Below are 15,337 nucleotides of genomic sequence, written 5' to 3' on the forward strand. Positions count from 1 at the left end.
GGAGCTATTTAACCTGCTCACTAAATGTTTAGTTAGCATGCTAATGCTAATTAAATTGCTCCATTCTAAATATTAACAAGCTAAAGTTAGTAAGCTAAATGTTTAGCTTCAAACTAAATATTTAACCTGAGCACATTTTGTAGCTTGTTGATAAATATTTGGTTAATATACAAATTCACTGGCTGATGAGCAGATGTGTAAAAGTAAGTAAATATTTGTTTTAAATAAATATTTAGTTAGCTTGATAGCTAATATGTAATTGGCGAATTAAATATTTAGTAAACATTTAGCATGCTAACTAAATATTTTGTTTCAAACTATATAGTTTGCAGGCTTAATATTCAGTTTAAAGCTAAATATTGACCTAGCTAGCTAAATATCTTGATAGCTAGCTAAATATAATTTGAAACAAAATATTAACTTAGCTAAATAGTTAGCTAATATGCAAATTTACTTGCTAATAACCGGAAGTGAACTATCAAAATAAGAGTTTGGTCTTATGAACTTCTTAATAAACTCCTGCTGGTGAGACTGAATGGTTTCCTGACGTGTTTTCATCGTTTCTTTTCCTGTTTTCTTGGTTGAGATGTTTTGAAGGCAACCCAGACATTGATCAACGGACCTGCAGCAACAGGATTCAGCAACATTAACCGTCCAGGTTGCCGGAGCTCTTTGTATCTGTGTGGTTCTGTGAATAAGAGTCCTGTCCTGAATAATCTGATGTTTGGGGGCATGAGGTTATTTTTTATGGTGTTTTCTTTTCCTGGTCGGACTCCATCTTGTCTCTATCAGGTCCGATCTACGAGCTGAGGTGAAGCCAGACGCAGCGCCAGCCCTGAGATCCGCCGGCCTGAGTTTCCCTCCAGGCCGTTCCCGGGATGAAGGCTCCAGTATTCCAGGCTTCATGTGACTCCGGCAATCACCTCCTCATTCACCACACTGGGATCGGTGGTTTTCAGGCCTGAACGATAACTCAGCGGCTCCGGGTTGACTTTAATCATCACCGTCACACTGCGGTGATTCGCGGATTTTCTCCTTCCAGTCAACAAAGCCTGTTTACAGTCACAGCAGGTCAGGACGCATCCGCTGACGTCCGGCGCTCGGGAGATGACTGACTTTCATAATTCAGCTTTTAATATCAAAAATGAAGTTGGGAGTGAGGAACTTTTACTTCATTACTTTTTTATTTTCTTTCCAAGTAAACACACTTTCTAGTAATCCTGCTGACTAACAGAAACTTCATGCTTTTCTCCAGGTTTTCTTTGAAAATGTTTTGCAGTTTGAGTATTTGACCATTTCCACCATGTCTGGCTGCTGGTTTATGACTGGAACCAACCAGCCTCAGAGACTTTGATGTCTGAACGGTCAGGCTCCTAAACATGAAGAGACCCGTTGATTGGACCAAAACAGAACTTTCTTACAGAACCAGCTTTATATCGGATCTTTGGGTTCTAACGCCGTTTGGTTTTTACTGGCTGCTCAGATGAGCAAAACGAACATTTAGACCCAAACTTTCAGTAATTATTAACCATTAGTACTATTTATATGTTTGTATTATTTAAATATTTATTCTGGGAAGAGATGGCCATTTGAGTCACAAAAATAAATGACTTGACTTGGACTTGTGTTCTGAGACTCGAGTTTTACTGTGAAAAGTTGAGTTTAAATAGCCAGTGAAGTTGGCAGATTATTATGGGATGTTAAGGCTTCGTATTAATCATTTCCTTTTAGCTGTGTCTTCATATTAATGAACGTCTCTCCAGTTGAATGTGTTAAATGGTTTTGGTCATTTCAGAGAGAAATAAACGCAACTGACCTTCAACTTTCTCTCCTGCTGCATCTAAAGGACACTTCCTGTTGGAAATGTCAAAATAAGAGCACTGTTCATTCAGAAGTTCAATCAGCCGGTAGTACTGTGTTTATTAATCTCCGAAATATTTACTATTTGTCATGCCGGACTCCCATCTCGCACATTTACTGATATTTTATCCGTTCTTGGATCATAGTCTGAGTTTTGGATCCGATTTGTATATGAATAATACATTTTGTTGTAATTTATACCCTAAACCTGAATGTTTTTTCTATTTAAAATCGTGAAAAGTTTTAGAAAACTGTGGCGTATTTACCCGGATTTATCTGAGTTGGTACGAGCCTTATTCTGACACACTGCGCATGTGCAGGTTCTCTCGGCGTTTACCATGGAAATGCCACAAAAATAAAGATATACGGAAAACTGTCGGAGCCTCTTCTGTTAATTAAGATACAGAAATAATTCCCCAACATTATTAAAACTTCTCCAGGTCAGAGTTTGGAAATCCGTCCAAACCAGATCTGAAGATGGTAACTTACTGAGGCTGGAAAGCTGAAATTCTTCTTTGCGACATTTTAATTAGGGCCAGGACTTCATTTGGATTAATAAATTACGCAGATTTTAACGCGTTAAATGATTATTATTATTATTAAATACAAAGACTCGGGCCGCAGCGGCTCCAGCAGCAGCTGCCCTGGTTCCGCTGGGCTTTAGTTTCTGCTTCAACCCGGTCTGTTGGCCCGATGGAAAAAACTACCGTTGTGTTCAGGTTGTGCTAAGGAGTTAGCCTGTTAGCGAAGCTATTCAAGGATAAACTGGCATCTTAATGCTAAACCTGCTAGCAGCAGATGCTAACGCTAATGTCAGCGTCTTCATTTCTAGAAGCTCCAAAACCTGAATAACTTTAAAAACTATAAATATTAACTGCTATTCCTCCATCTTTAGTTATTCTCGCTCATTTCTGCGTGTTTATGTTCTGGTTCTGACCCATTTGGACCGGGCTGGAGATTTTTTCTGTTGCTAAAACACAGAAAACAAACCAAGAGAAAATAGACGAAACGACGCAGCCCTCGTAGATAACTGTTTTTTATTTGCACGTCCACTGAGTGTTAACAAACCCAACACAGAGGTTAGCATCCAGGTCTACAGCAGGGGGCGCTCAAACACACGAAAGCTCTGAGGACAACAGACAGGAAGGAAACCAGCGAACAAATTCACATCTGTACAAATCTACAGTGTGTTGGTCTGCAGGGAGCTCCGCTCAGAGGAAAGCTGCAAAATGTTCAGGTGAGGCGCAGATTTACACGAGTTAATGTCTGTGGAGCAGCTGCGGCTGGATTAACGTTAAACAGACTAAACTGCATCAGCAGTCAGCGTTAAACCCAAACTGGCTTCTCTCTGGTCACAGAGCCGAGGGAAACAGAACCAAGCGGGGAAACGGCGCCATCTGGTGGCGGATCGCTCACAAGGATCAACGGGGAGGAGGGGAGGAGGCGGACGGCGTGAAGCAGAGAACAGATGAGGCTGCGCCCCCAGGAAAAGGTCAAAACTTCATTTATCTGCGGGATAAAACCTCAAACCCGGATAATAAAGTACAAAAAATACCAATAAACTGCTAATCTTACAAAGCCTGATTAAAACCTGAATATATTCAGGAGTTTTTAAGTCGTTAGTAAAGAAGAGCGCCCTCTGGTGGGCTTGTTTATTAATGAACTGGGATTAAAAACAAAACATCCAGAGGTTTTACTTGAGACTTTCGGTAACTCTTTATGTAACAAAACATCTGCCATAAACATGAAGGAGTCTTCAGAAACGCCTACGACTTTTGTCATGAAATGCCAACTTTGCATTAAATAACTTTAATGTTTACCAGCAGTTTAAATGAGTTAAAAACTGATCTGGTTGATTTAACCAAACCTACTGCTTCCTGGTCCGAGCGACCAGAACCCACCTGGGACTCGTTTCCAGTCCAGAACCACTCTGGACTGTTTCTGGACTGGTTCCAGTCCAGATCAACATTTTTTCCATAAAAAAGTTGATTCTATGGAAAATCAACTTTTTTGATGTTTCCATCATGTTATAATTTTATTCTCATCAGAAACAAACCTGGAGTGTTGCTTTGATTCTTTCATTCATTCTTTTAATCTCCATGGCAACCATTCAGCTGCGCAAAACACCTGGATGGACCTAGCCCCGCCCCCAAGGCGCAGCTCCTCCCCCACTCAGATCCTTCAGACTAGCCAGCAGCAATTAGCAAACACCTGCTGAGCTCATTATAGGAGCTGCTGCTCAGAGCTGGTAAAAACGCTAAAAGGTTAATGGAGGAGCCATGTTGGGACGACTTCCTGGAGGCGGAGCTTCAGGAAGAAGAGGAGTTTTTAAAGAGACAGAGGTTAAATCTGGAAGTTAAATTTCTTTCAGTTATATTTGACAGCATTTTGACAACTGAAGGTAACAAAGTTACTTGATTATATAAAATGGCACCGGGTGCCCCGAAAATACATAGTACCACCCCTTTAAATAAAAAACAGCAACACTCTCATTGTACTTCACAGTTTCACTGTTTTCTACATTATCAACCCAAAAACAGGCAATCGGTCGTCTGAATATTCATCCTGACACCATCCATCAGTTCCGCCAGGTTTTATCGTTGGTTTTGTCATTTTTTGCAATCAAAATAGCAAATTTTCTGATGCTAATTTTTTTTTTCTTCCAAAAACTACATATAGAAGAAAAAACCCAATAGGAATCAAACGGATCGCACACGGAAACATCTGTATCTGTTAAAGAACTTTAAAAACTGGATTTTTCTGACAACCTGTCATCGAGTAAGAAACGCCGCCCCCTGCAGGTGGGAGGTAGCACCACTTAAACCCAATGTTTATGATCATTTTGTTTGGCAGAAAATTTGCAATAAACCCATGATTAGAGAGAAAGTATGTGAGGATCTGATGATTCAGTGAGAATCAGGAAGAAGCTGTGGGACGAAACAGTTAAAACAGATTCTAAGCAGATCTGAGTGATTTTGGTGGAAGATGTTCAACATCTGGCCTCTGCTTCAGGCTCCAGGATAAATCAGGTATGTTACATCAGCTGGGTTCAGTCTGCAGGTTTTCGCTGCAGTACTTTGGGGCTGGGACGCGGCCGGGACGAAACCCGGCATCTTCAGGATTCTGGGAAAGTTCTGGAGCGGGACAGAACCCGGACCGTCGCAGGCGGGGAGCATGCTGAACACAGAGGAGGTTTTCTCTGCGCGGTGGAGCATCGCAGCGTCAGAGGATCTCTGCAGCTCGGAGCTTCACAGACATGCGGCGAGCTGCAGGACGAGGGGAGCCGTTTCTTCTTCTTCTTTTTAAATCGCGTTGGACCCGCCCTCTTTTCTTTTCAAATGAAACTTTAGGATTTTTTCTTAAACTTGCAAAACATTTTGGTGGCGAAGAGATAATAGAGACGGAGAGTTGAACTATCATCACAGCGGTGTGTGTGTTGCACATGTGGTGTGTGTGTGGGGGTGAGTGTGTGTGTGTGTGTGTGTGTGTGAGAGCTGTACACTGAGTCTTTGTTTCCCAGTAGGGATCACCGGTAGAGTCTCAGCTGCTTCCTCCTCCTCCTCTTCCTCAGAAGTCGCTCAGGTTGTGCCACTTGGAGATCTGCCTGCGTGGGTTTTCACACACCTCCCGCCAGTGGGAGGCGCCAGAGGGGCAGGGGCTGTGCAGGCCCAGCAGCAGGCGGCCCAGGACCTCGTTCTTGGTGGTCCGGTCGAAGTCCACCACCAGGAACTCCACGGAGACGTCGGGCAGCAGTTCAGGCGGGATGTCGTAGATGAAGGACTCGTTGAAGACCGGGTTCAGCGTGCATTTCTTCACGTGCGTCTTCTTCTTGGCGATGCGCTTACGGCCGTAGAAAACGTTCACCTTCACGTACGGATCTGAGCGTAGGAGAAGAAGAAGATGAGCTGCAGAGGATCAGGATAACGCAATCTGCACTTCCTCTTTATTTCTAACACACTTCAGTTATACAAGTTCACTAAACTGTTTTTACTTTTACTATTTATATTTTAAATGTCAAATTAAAATCAAAGTAGAAAACTTGACGCCTTTTCGACAAAAATGGAATAAAAACCAAACTAATGAAGAAATGATATATATATTAATTTTAAAGGTGAAACAAAACGTGTATTTTTTTAATTAGATTTTCATTTATTTTTAATTTATTTAAGAGAATAAAGTCACAAAATACAAGCATAAAGTGATAATTGAAGGACAATAAAGTTGCAATAGAGATTAAAGAAAAATATGAGAATAAAATTGAAATATTACAAGAATAATGTGAAACTATAGAATTAAATTGTAATATCAATAGAATAAAGTCATAAGAATCCAAGAAAGTTGTAATATTATGAGAATAACATCATAATAATAGGAAAATAATGTCGTAATTTCTCTTTAAAATGACTTTTATCACAATCTTTTTTCTGCCAATATTAGTTTATTCTTGTACTATAAAAATAATCTCCTAATCTGGTTCTGTCTGTCGTAGTTTCAGAAACTTTCATTGTTCCTAAAATAATAGAAACGAATCAGAATCAATCAGCCATGAGTTCTACTTTCCTCCTCATTTCTTGTTTTGTGTTTTTCCCATGAAAATAAATAAAAATCAGGGAATTATGAGAAGAGATTAAACTGGACTAATAACGAAAACCTGAGTGACAGTCACATTTTAAAAGTTCGTATTGAGCGAATGCAACCTATGCTGGCGCTGTGGCTTTAAACTGGAGCAGAAATCCCCAAACATGAGCTTTTATAAAGACCTGCTAATACAGCTGGTTAGTTGGTTGCTACTGACGACGACTGGATGGATGGATGGATGGATGGATGGATGGATGGATGGATGGATGGATGGATGGATGGATGGATGGATGATAAAACCCTCCAGATCTAGATTCATGTCTGAGGGAGAAGAAAAGTCCATTTTTTAACGGCTGCACTCACTGGCTGACAGGCCCGTCATGTCCATCTTGGGCAGATGTCTGGCCTTCAGGACGACCACGCTGAGGCGGTGGGACACGGGCTGGTAGGACAGCGAGGCCAGCAGCTCGCCACGACTCTCACACTGAGAACACAGACAGAGATGGTAGGACCAATAATCAGTTTTTACCACCAATAATCACTTTTTACCACCAATAATCAGTTTTTACCACCAATAATCAGTTTTTACCACCAATAATCAGTTTTTACCACCAATAATCAGCCTCCCCATCATCTCTTCCAGCGGTGAATAAAAATCTCCTTTGGTGAAGCTTTGAGTTTGTTTTAAACACCACAGATGAATTTTTCAATAATTCTGTTTTTGTGTTTTAATGTTGGTCCATTTCCTGAACCTCTGATTGGACCCAGTCGGTTCTGATCGGACGACTAAAATCAGAGGATCTGTTCATATTTGCAGCTGACCCAGCAGCCTGTCTCCATGCTAACGCTAAGCTAGCAGCAGCCTCCTGCTCACCTGCATGTTCCTCTTGGTGATCTGCTGGCTCAGGTGGACCCGGCCCGTGCTCGGGTCCACGCCCTTCAGCGGCACCACGGCCTCCCCGATGACGTCATCGCGGGCGAAGCGGTCGAAGCTGAGCACCAGGAAGTGCAGCGTGAGGTCGGGCAGCGCGCTGTAGGCCACGCCATAGAAGGTGAAGGTCTCGTCGAAGATCGGGTCCAGCGTCTTCCTCAGCACGCGGGTCTTGACGCGGTGCTTCTTCTCCGGCAGGATGGTCATCTTCACGTAGGGGTCGGAGCTGCCGGCCTGCTCGTCCACGGCGGGGAGGCCCCGGGCCCCCACCACCGTCACCACCAGCGCCTTCTTGGGGAAGTTGTAGTCGACGCTGAGGCTGACGGAGCCCAGGTTGGGTTCCGGTTCCGGTTCGGAGGAGGCGGGGGTGAAGGGCGACGCCGTCTTGCTGCTGGTCTGGCTGCTGCCGGCCGAGCTGCTGTCCAGGCAACAGTAGTCGGCGCGGACCGGCAGGGCCCGCTCCAGCCGGGCCTGGCTATGGGCGGGGCCCGACCCGGTGGGCGGGACCAGGTGACTCATCTGCAGCTGACCCGGAACGTCCAGGATGTTGTTCTCTGCATCCACCAGGACCATTCCCCGGCCCGCCGCGCCACCGGCCGAACCGCCGCGCTCGCCGTCACGCTCCGACCGGTCGGCGCGGCGGATTCCACGGACGATCCGCTTGCTGCCGCTGAGGGATTCTGGGTAAATGCTGATCCCCTTCAGCATGTGGATGAATTTGTACGGAGGGTCCTCTGCGTCGCAGTATCGGTCACCGTGCAGCTTGTAGCGCCCGGTAACCCGGAGGTACCGGCGCTGACAGAACGACCAGAGCAGGACCAGAACCACCACCACCAGAACCAGGACACCAGCTCCAAGGAAGCCCGCCAGCACCGGGGACATGGCTGGACGGAGACACAGAGGACAGTTAGAGGTCGTTCAGTAAATCGTGTTTTCAATTCCTAAATATCCTCCAGTGACGCTGATGAAAGGCGGACGTCCATCAGAGCGTCATCGGCGTAGAGACGCAGCGGGCGGTCTGTCGACGCCTCGACCCCGATGACATGAAGCTCTATGTGGATGATATGTGGATTTATCTCCAGCGTATCATCGGCATAGCAACAGTTTCCTTTAATTAAATGAAGGAAACTGGAAGTAATTATTGTTGCTCCTGATAAAATAACAGCAGATCTTTGGACCTTTTGGTGTTTTGGTTAAACTACTGTTAGAAACCTTGGGTTGACCTTTGACCCAGGCTTTAGGCTTGAAAATCATGTCAGACCTCTGGTTCCAACCTGTTTATGGAAATCCTATCTGCTGGTTTTGTTTCTTTTCATCTGGATCTTTGTAAAGAACAAAGCTTCCCAAACCAGGCTCTGCTCTGGTTCATAATTAATTAGTGAATTAATATTAATGCTTAGGACTTAATGTCTCTGAAAAATATCTCATAAACACTGGACCCAGTTGGATCTTTATGTTGCTAGCAGTACCACAGAGTCTCTGTTGAGTGGTGCGGATGAAAAAGACGCCAGATGGTCAAGATCCATCATCAATAATGTTAAAAACAAAAACTGAAGCCGATTGAGGCAAGAAAACTTGAGGACAACTTTGGCATTTAATCGGTAGATGAATCCGGTATGTTTGGAGAAAGAAAACTTAAACTGGGAAGATTTTTATGTTGAAAACAGGAAAATAAATCTGGAAAATGACCGAACCAAACTCTGCATGGAAACTACTAGTGAGGATTTAACTGCTCAGAGTTGAGGAAGATGGTGATGATGAAGAGGAGAGCAGGGCTTTGTTTGCAGCAGACAATGCTGCCTTGTTGTGCTGCTGCGTCCCATGAGACTCACTGCTGCAGCTTCACTCAGTCCTGCAACAACCCGACTGCAGCATGGAAATAAAACCCAGAAACGGACGATTTAAACGTCTAAAAAATACAAAACCTTTCAAACTCGTCTGCAGGCTCAGAGGTAAAAACACGACGAATGTGCATCAGAATAAAACAACCTGCAGCTGACTGCTGCGTTGCTGCAGCTGATTGCTGCGTTGCTGCAGCTGACTGCTGCGTTGCTGCAGCTGACTGCTGCGTTGCTGCAGCCTGAAAGCCTAACACCGTTTCCGGCTTTCATTCAGACTCCAGCGGATGATGTCATGTTAGGAAGAGTTGAAACAGCTCAGCTCACTGCTTAGCAACACACACATCAGTTGTGTGTGTGTGGGCGCGCGTGTGTGTGTGAGAGTTACTGATTCTGCCACTGAAAAATTTCCTGATTCTCTGGAATATTTCGTTTGAGTGAAGTAGTTTCTGATTGGTTGGATGCTTCTAGAAAATGTACATTTTTCTCAAAAGACGATAAAAACATAAGAAATATAATTTTACATCAACAAGATGATATTCACAGAGCTATCGGCTGAAAAGTTGTGATATTTCAAAACTTTTTCACTGTATTTATAATGAATTATTCAAAACATTTCCTGAAAATGATTCTGTTGCAGCCGATCCGATTTGGTTTAAAACTGGACTTTAGCCTGACTGAGAGACCAGAGAGGATGTTATAACTTTCAAAAAATCTGATTTTACTTCTTGTTCCCTGAATGCATCAGAACTCCCAGGTTTCTCCTGGTCAGTAAACGCATCATTAAACAGCTTCTACTTAAAGCAAGGGAACAAAAACTTTTAGTTTTAGGTAATAATGAGCAGAAATATTCACACCACATAAACCTTTTCACATTTCTGTGGATTTCCACCATGAAAGAAAAAATAAAAATCCAACAAAAGTCACCATTTTGAGATTTAAAGCCATAATTAGAGATATTATGGGATGACTTAGACCACAGCAGATTCATAGGTTAGAATGGCCTAGTCAAAGTCCAGACCTGAGCTGACATTCTGCTTCAAAGTTTCGTTAAATATACTGTAACAAACACTTAAACTATTCAGCACTCTGAAGTCTGGCTGGAAGATTATTCGTGTTGCACGACAATGATAGCGCCTATGCTAATGCCTATAGTGATGACACATATGCTAAGCTAAGTGCTATTTTTAGCTGTGGAAGGAGAGGTAGAGTTACAAAATGAAGCTTGCTAAAAATGACAAAAACTATCAAAGTGTGGAAACATTTTAAGCTAAACTGGAGCTAGAATTAGCTTCTATGATAGCGCGCCGTTGATGTAACCGAACAGGAAATAGCCACTGCAGACATCCGAGTTGACCGCAGTCGACAACAGGCGCCGTTTCCGTTGGCTTTGTTTACCTGAGATAGTCTGTCATGTTCCACTAGGAGGACTAGGAGGAATGCTACATGTAGCAGCTCCTAGCGGCTAGCTAACAGGGTGTTAGCTAGCACCCTGTTAGCTAACAAAAGAAAACTAGTGTGAAATAAAGCAACAGATTGACGACATGAGATGAAACCTTTTATTTGTTGCTTTTATCTTAATTTAAATGAAATATGTAGAGTTTATATTTCAAGTTTAAAGTATTTATAGTAGTTAGTTGGATTTATTCAGTTTAAACATTTTAAACAATAAAATCTAAAAACTGAATTAATTTACTTAAATTTAATTTTTTGTGTATTTTTAAGTCATAAAAGAAGCTTGTACTTTATGCAGAACCTGACTTTATTATTTCGTCCAATTACTAAAATAATCGCTAAACTCTCACAATAAACTGAACTTTCTGGTTTTGTGAGGCTCTGCAGAGCTGCAGGTTCTTCACCCCAAACCTCCCAGTCCACGGAGGATTAATCATCCTTCGCTTAATAATCCAGGCTTTATGTTTCTCTTTAGCAGCTTCAATGTCAGAAATGAGTCACTTTAACCTGATTATAGATTAGAAACCCAAACCTAGACCTCGACCCATGCCCGGATCGGCCCAGATTCCCTGGTTTTAACCCAGATGCCTCTGCAGGCTGGCTTTGGATTAAATGGTCCCTAATCTGGGCCAATGTCTGCAAAGACCAGGCAGCAACGACTTCATGGGACAAGAACGCTTCAGAAATTCAGTTTATGTCCGTATTTACTGGATTATTGAAGATTCTGCCGGTTCTGGCCCGGTTCTGGACCGCCTCATCCCCAGAAAACAGATTATTCCTCCGCGTTAGCAGCGACAACTCCAGCGGGACAAAGATGGGTTTATAAGGACAGATCACTCCTCTGTCGCAGGGAACAGACATGACGTCAGCCTCTACCCACCCGTTACTGGCACGCGACGCGCACGCACGAGACTGTGCGTGGGAACGCGCCCTGTTTTTTTTAAACCCACCCGAGTTTGGGCTGTTTTTAAACCATCCGTGGGATCGGGCTGAGACAAACAATCACGTCACAAATCAATAAACGTTTCATGTTTAATTCTTCGGGAAAGATGACGCTGTTCCTTTAAAATGTTCCTGACCGCAGGGGAGCATCCGTGATCCATCTATTATCTACACGCATCGAAAGATTATTAATGATATTTTGATCATGTTTAAAAATCACTAAAGTCAAACTCAGAGAATATCCAGGCCTGGAGAAGCGACCTCAACGCGCTGCAGGTGATTTATCAACATGACGCGGATCATTTCCTCCTAAACACCTGCTGCTCCCCCAAAGCTTCTAAAACACAAATTACTCACATTTAAAGCATTGAAAATGGAGAGTTTTGATGTTAAATTGAGAAAAGGTTCGGACTCCGGCCCGGTTCTCACCGTAGGCGGGTCCCAGCTCGATGATGTCCGCCATTTTGTGGTTCTGAGGAGGTTTGGATCCTGGCCGAAAGAAGCGCAGAGATGGAGGGGGAACCGACTCGCTGCCGCCCGCTGTTACTTCACATCCATAAAGGAGGGAAACCAGCGGGGAGGAATCACCGAAAACTCGCCTCTGACCCGGGGGAGGAAGCCTTCATGTGTCCGCTGACGGAGCAGCGTCGGTGCGCTCAGTCCGCCTCGGTGGGTCGGTCAGTCTGATTCACTGCGCAGGGATGCTGGGGATGCAGGGAGGCTGCGCGGAGCTGCCGAGAGGAGGCTGCACGAAGATCGTCTGTGCGGGGTAATGACTCACTGCGTGGAGAGGTTGTTTTCTAAAATGTAGTTAGAATAAAAATGTTTTTTAAAATGTAGGTTTTGGTTAAATAATTAAACTTACACTATACAATATTAAATTCTTCTTTCACCATTTACAATATTATTATTAAGAATTCTGAATGAATGAGTTACAACATTTAATTCCCTTAGAATAAATAAAGTATTTTTGAATTGAATTATCCAGTAATTAGTGTTTGTGTCTATTTATAGATATATTTTATTCATGACTGTGTTTGAGTGATGACATATACTGAAACATTAATATTAATTGTATTAAAGTTTATTTTAATCCAATCGGGAAGTTAATAGAAACGACAATATACAAAATTATGTTTCTGTTTTCTGCTTTTACTTTTGATAAAACTTGACATTATATATAAACTTTTCTGTAAACAACAAAACAACACGTTGTGGCATTGCAGCATTAAACACCTGTTATATTTACTGACAGGTTTTAGGTCATTTCTGATTAAACAATCAGGCTACTACCTTTTTCCTTAAAGCCAGGATCAATTTGGATAGTTTTCCCCCTTGATAAATTAAATCATGATTTGAAAACAGTTTTTGTATTCATTCAGGTTATCTTGAGCCAATATTGATATTTATTTGATGGTCTGAAGAAAAATAAAGAGGAGCAGCACTTTTTCACAGGTGCTTTTTGTGTGAAAGAGTGATTCTATCATTATCATAAACTTATTTCTTTGACAATACAGCTCCAGTCTTTGATCAATTTGTAGATTATTGATTTATGACATTTGTGAGACATGTTTGATATAAAACCTTGTCTTCTTACTTATATTTGTGAAAGGGAATTTTTATTTTGTTAGAAACAATTTTATGGAGAATGTTTACTGTCGTCTTCAGAAATGTGGTTGGAGTGAGACATCCCTGGCGCTTCCTCTCCTCCCTCAAATGGTCCTCCAGGAGCAGGAGGAGACTCCGCCCCCTTCTGGCCTCCCGGATGTTAGATAATAACCAGGAAGTGCCCTTATTTGTCCATGAACGGGATTAACTGCTGCAGAAATGTTACTGGTCCTTTGTTAAAAAAAATAAAAATAGAAAATTTAATAAATAAACAAACAGTCTTTAATTTACCTAAATATGCTAAAAAAGACTGAAATAATCCAAATTTAGAGGCTGAAATCAGTCAAAGAAACATCCAAGCTAAGATTATATTATTGCTTTAATGTTCAGAAAGTTTAAGGAGGCAAAAATAAACCTAAAAGGTACCAAATATCTTAAACATGAAAACATCAGACATGCAAGAGTGAAAAAACATTTTACACCAAATCAACACACATAAATGTTCCTGATTCATCTCCTGTTGCAGGTTTTTCTGAGTTTTGATGTTTGAGTAAAACTTGGAATAATAATAATAATCCGCCTGCTTCCAGAACAATCGTACCTTTATACATGTTTCTCTTCTTTGGATCAAACATTTATTTGCAGTGACAGGTGCAAACATGCAGCAAGCAGTGAAACGCGCTGCAGATTCATATCGTCCCTCGGTCTCCGGAGAAGTTGGCCACCAGGAGATCGATGAGCTGATGTGGAGCGCGGTACTCCAACGTATCCACAAAGTCCTGCAGGGGTCAAAGTTCACAGAGGTAACACTTTTAACTCAACCCACATATGAAAGCTGGTTCAGTTTGATCCGGTTCACTGAATTCATGCTGAGCATGCATGTGGTGACAGTAGAAAGGAAACCTCCAGTAGAACCAGATTGAGCCTGGAAATCCAGAAGTTCTGGTAGAATCAGCCTGCAGGTCAGAACCAGCAACTCCACTTTGGATTTTTAATCTGGTCATTTTTTAAAACAACACAAAAAAACAAAAACTTTCTTCTTGTGTCTTGTGGAATTAAACCCGAGCGCAGACAGAAGAAAAGGCCTGACAGACATTTATTAACCGCAGGAACAACGAAGCGATGCCAGGAAAAAACAATCGACCTGAAGAGAACAAAAGGATCTGAAAAAGAGGGGAAAACGGGCTGGCTTTTAACTGCTGGGAGGTGATTGAATGAGAACCAATTGCAGAAAAAAAAACCCATTGCAGTTCTTCCAGATATGGATATCTAGGACTGTTTGGAGCAGCAACTATTGGCTAACGTAAAACTAGCACTGTGAATTTCATGCTAATGTGATATTTAGCCGGTTGGACAGATAGCATCATTAGCATACTGAGTAGCATGCTAATCAAATAGTTCATGAATTACTTCCTCATCAGGTTGGTGATTTAAAAACTGATTTTTGTTTTTATGTTTTGTTTAAAAATTAGTTTGATGTGAAATTTTTAAGTGGAATAAAGAAATGTGTAACTGATTGTTTTAAATTAACATCCATGCCAGAAGTTCAGGTTTATGTTTGCTTCAGGCTTTCAGGCTTTCAGGCTTTCAGGTTTTATAATTGTATCGTTTTTCTGTTCTCTGGTCTCACCTGTCCGTACGTTTCCGTTTCGCTGTCGTAGAACTTCTTGGTTTGCTCCGAGTTGAATCCACTGCAGGACTGAAGGAGGTTCCTCACCTCCGCCAGGTTTCTTCCTTTACTGGACATGATGAAGCTGGTCAGACTGGCTCAGGTGGTTCTGGTTCTGGTTCAACACGCTGCAGGGTTTCAACAAAAAAATCAGATCCTTCAGGTCCCGACTCAGTCTGATTGGATTCCTTTGGCTTTCCGAAACGAGTTCCCACATGGCGGCAGAAAACGGATCCAACTCAAAGTTCTTGCTTCGCTCAGGAGTCCACGGCAGGAGAACGTCCAGAAATCCATCGGGTTTATGTCCGAAAACGCCACAAACTGTCGGACCTGGAGTTGAGTTTGGTCTGAGTTCTGGTTCTCAGGACGTGTTCATGTGTTTAGTTTCTGTTCCTCTCCTGTTGCTGCTGGACTGGTGGTGGGAAACGCTCCGACACTAGCAGGTTCTGATCCAGT

At 42.6% G+C, this 15,337-nt stretch overlaps 1 protein-coding gene across 1 annotated transcript; it reads right to left on the reverse strand.

Annotated features, from left to right (window-relative positions):
* Positions 1–4,210: 4,210 nt before the first annotated feature.
* On the reverse strand, positions 4,211–12,315 carry syt11b (synaptotagmin XIb). The gene is made up of 4 exons (XM_032559135.1): positions 12,034–12,315; positions 7,313–8,253; positions 6,802–6,922; positions 4,211–5,738 (listed from the first exon to the last, which is right to left on the reverse strand). Exons 1-4 carry the CDS (start codon positions 12,065–12,067, stop codon positions 5,428–5,430), a joined length of 1,407 nt encoding a protein of 468 aa, XP_032415026.1. The 5' UTR covers positions 12,068–12,315; the 3' UTR covers positions 4,211–5,427.
* Positions 12,316–15,337: the final 3,022 nt, after the last annotated feature.

This window comes from Xiphophorus hellerii, chromosome 3, assembly GCF_003331165.1.
Source record: "Xiphophorus hellerii strain 12219 chromosome 3, Xiphophorus_hellerii-4.1, whole genome shotgun sequence".
Lineage (NCBI taxonomy): Eukaryota > Metazoa > Chordata > Actinopteri > Cyprinodontiformes > Poeciliidae > Xiphophorus > Xiphophorus hellerii.